General features: G+C 25.7%; 1 protein-coding gene across 1 annotated transcript in view; it reads left to right on the top strand.

Moving 5' to 3' along the window:
• LOC108686976 (importin subunit alpha-5-like) overlaps positions 1-3,520 on the top strand; it is a 10,789-nt gene that overhangs the window by 3,329 nt on the left and 3,940 nt on the right. The window contains exons 4-6 of the mRNA XM_018192511.1: positions 407-542; positions 744-1,111; positions 2,843-3,187. Of these exons, the coding sequence (XP_018048000.1) occupies positions 407-542; positions 744-1,111; positions 2,843-3,187 (849 nt within the window). The remainder of the gene's footprint in view (positions 1-406; positions 543-743; positions 1,112-2,842; positions 3,188-3,520) is intronic.

Consider the following 3,520-nt stretch of genomic DNA (forward strand, 5'->3'; position numbering starts at 1 on the left):
GCGAAAAACTAAAAATAATTAAATTATATCGATATTTTCAATTATAATATTCAAATAATATTCTTAATATTCTATTCTTATAATAAATAATATTCTTAATATTTTAATTATTTAAATTACAACTAATTTAAGAAATGAGATTTATAAGTAGTGGTTAAAAGAGAGAAATATGTACTATACATAAATGCAGATATATCTGTGTATAGCAATGTCAAACCAAGCTTCTTGTAGAACCGGCATAAAAAGTAAATACAATAATTCATAAAGAAATGAATTGATATAATTTGTAAACAGTTAACATAAAAGTTAACAGTAAAACTTAGCTTTGTGTCAAAAATTTTAATAAAACTATATTTTATTAAGTAGACATATTCCAATATTTTTTGATACTGAGAAAAACATGCAGGTGACATTCATGGACAACATCTCATGGCTTTTATCCAATTTATGTCAAAGGAATCCACCTCTAAGTCTTGAATTAATTAGACCTATTCTGCCAGTTTTTGATCGTCTGTTAAATAGTGAAAATAACAACATAATCTGTAAGATATTCGCAATTTATCATTACTTTATGTATTATGTATCCCTTATGGAAAAATATTATCAGATTTGTGCAAAATTATTTGAACGATTATTGTACAATATTAAATGAATAATTTAATTATTTCCAATAGTTTTCCGCGAGTGGGATTTTTTCATAAGGAATTCTAATTTTGAGATACTTATATTGTTGTTTAATTTAGCCGATACCTGCCGGATACTTTGTTACCTTACTGATGGAGTTAACGATAATATACAAGCGATAATGGAAACTGGTATTCTACCGAAAATTTTAGATTGTTTGATATCGAAAATAAAAAGTATCTTTATCCCAGCATGGTTCACCATAAGAAATATAATGATAATGGGTGATGATACTCAAAGGGATGCTGTCATTTCTGCGGGAGGATTGTCGCGTCTTCGTTCTTTATATTGGTTTTATGCTGACAAGAAAAATATTATTGCAAAGGAAATTCTTTGGTTAATTTGTAAAATGGCAAGCAATTCAGACCAAATCCAAAATATAATAAATGCTGGACTGTTATTAACACTGATAAACGAAATTCTATTTGTAAGTAATAAGAATGATTATGGAACTAGTACTGATACAGTATAATAATTGCTGATACATAGTATCAGCAATTATTATACTTAGTACATTGTTTAATTTTACATATCGGATATATGTACGTATTTCATCATCAAATTTAGTTCATTTATTATTTGGAAGCTACATTTAAGGCCTCTAAATTATGGATTAAAGTTGTACATTTAATATCAATTCTCAAAATTTCGTACAGAATACACCCTAAAGTGGATCAGAGAAAGTGTTTTTACAATATGATAAACATATAGGATTAAAATTTAATACCCAGATAATAGGTGAAAAATTTTAAGTTAATCGGAGAATGGTTTTGACTGAAATTTGAGTTCAAACTATGAAGATTTAGCTTAATTTAGAAAAATATGAAAATACATCCGATATATTTGTAATTTGTTGGTTTAAATGGTTAGTATCAGATAATCGTAATTAGATACAAAATTATAATTAGAAAACTATTTGACCATTAAGGTCCAATTTCACAATATATGGTTACCTAAAAATTAAAGATAAGAAATTCATGAATGAATTTTATTGATGAATCTGTTGGTAATCTTTAATCTTTAGGTAACTATATATTGTGAAAACGGGCTTATCTGAAGAAAGATTCACAATTTCAAATGCACGTATAAATTATGAAAAAATTTTATTAATTACTTTGGGCTCGTTTACGATCACAGTGATTGTTGTAAAATCTTTCTTTGTCTTGTGTCAATTTCTTGTCAATATATTAATCGAACAAATGTCTCATCTGTTTTCTGTTAACTCTGTATGTGATTTTATGTCAACTTTATTTTTATAACATCTTTCTACGATAAAAAGATAGATTTAATAGCAATTTATGTTAATATTTATATACTATCTATATTATCTTATACTATTATGTTTACATTTTTTAATTTGGAATTATCATGATTGATCAATTGGGATGGATCTAGGAGAAACTCACTATTAGATAGATCTTCACACAAGAGTTGTGCAACAACTATCCTTCCTTTCATAAATAGGAATACAAAGACCTTATTTTCAGAACTAACATGTCATTTGAAGTGTTAAGCATTTTGCAATCTTTCAGAACAATAGTACATTAGAATAAAAATAATTAAAATTGGCAGTTTAATCTGTTCAGTAATTCTTTTAAATTTAGAGTCGGAAAGTTTTCTAATTGTTACATCTTTGGTTTAAATATCATTATTTGATATTAATTGATATCATTTCATATACGATATAACATAAATAATATAAATACGTCAAATACAATTTTTTCATATTTTCCAAGAATTAGACTAAATATATAAAACTTTGAGCTCAAAATTCCGATTAGATCCATCCTCCGAATAAATTAAAATTTTATAATTGTTATTTGCACTTTTTTTGATATATTTTCTTTATTGTAAAAATAATTTTTTTTCGATTGACTCTATATACACCTGTAAAAGTGTCGGCTTCCTGCACTATATGCAATTTTCACGACACAGTAAACAGTATGACTAGTACAACAGTGTTGTCACATTTAAATAGAATGTGAATTCAGCATAAACTATATAAGATATTGTGGATATTTTATATATTCCATAATTACCTCCTTTCGGTTATGGTTATGCATATAATAAGAAATTAGATTCGTTTTAAATATTGATATAAAGTAATATAAATATTTTGATACAAAATTTCAGTCAATATATCTATAAATTTTTTTAGGGAAGAATAAAAGTAATAGCCATATGGACTGTAACTACTATGATAACGAGAGCAACAGTTCAACAATTTAATCAATTTGTGAATGCTGGTATATTACCAGCTCTATGTAATTTACTTCCCTCAAATTTAAAATTTACTTCTCTCGATCATACCAATATTATTAATGCTTTAACTGGTCTGACTAAAATCTTGCATGCTGCAGAGGAAATAGGACTAGTAAAAAGACTTGTCATTATGATAAAAAAAATTGGAGGATTGGATAAAATAGAAGCTCTTCAACATCATAAGAATGAGAAAATTTATAAAAAATCTTTGGTCATAATAAATGCTTTTTTTTCTATAAAGGTTTGTATTGTTACTTTTATATGTTTATTTATGTCGAAAACAATTTATATAGGAAAGCTTTATTTTTTTCGTTTTTCTAAAGGATTTTTAATTTTATCTGACTTCTAAGGAAAACATATATTATAAATAAAATTATAATCTTATTTGTATTAAAATGAACGTCATTGTTCATAATATTAATTAGATAAAAATTTTCATATATATTGGGTTGTCCGGAAAGTTCGTGCCGATGTTGAAGGAAAATTGAAACGCAGAAAATTTAAATTTTAGTATACATTTATTAAATTATATAGATTAGTTCGGCACGAACTTTCCGGACAACCCAATATATAT

The sequence above is a fragment of the Atta colombica genome, unplaced genomic scaffold, assembly GCF_001594045.1.
Source record: "Atta colombica isolate Treedump-2 unplaced genomic scaffold, Acol1.0 scaffold198, whole genome shotgun sequence".
NCBI classification, from domain to species: domain Eukaryota; kingdom Metazoa; phylum Arthropoda; class Insecta; order Hymenoptera; family Formicidae; genus Atta; species Atta colombica.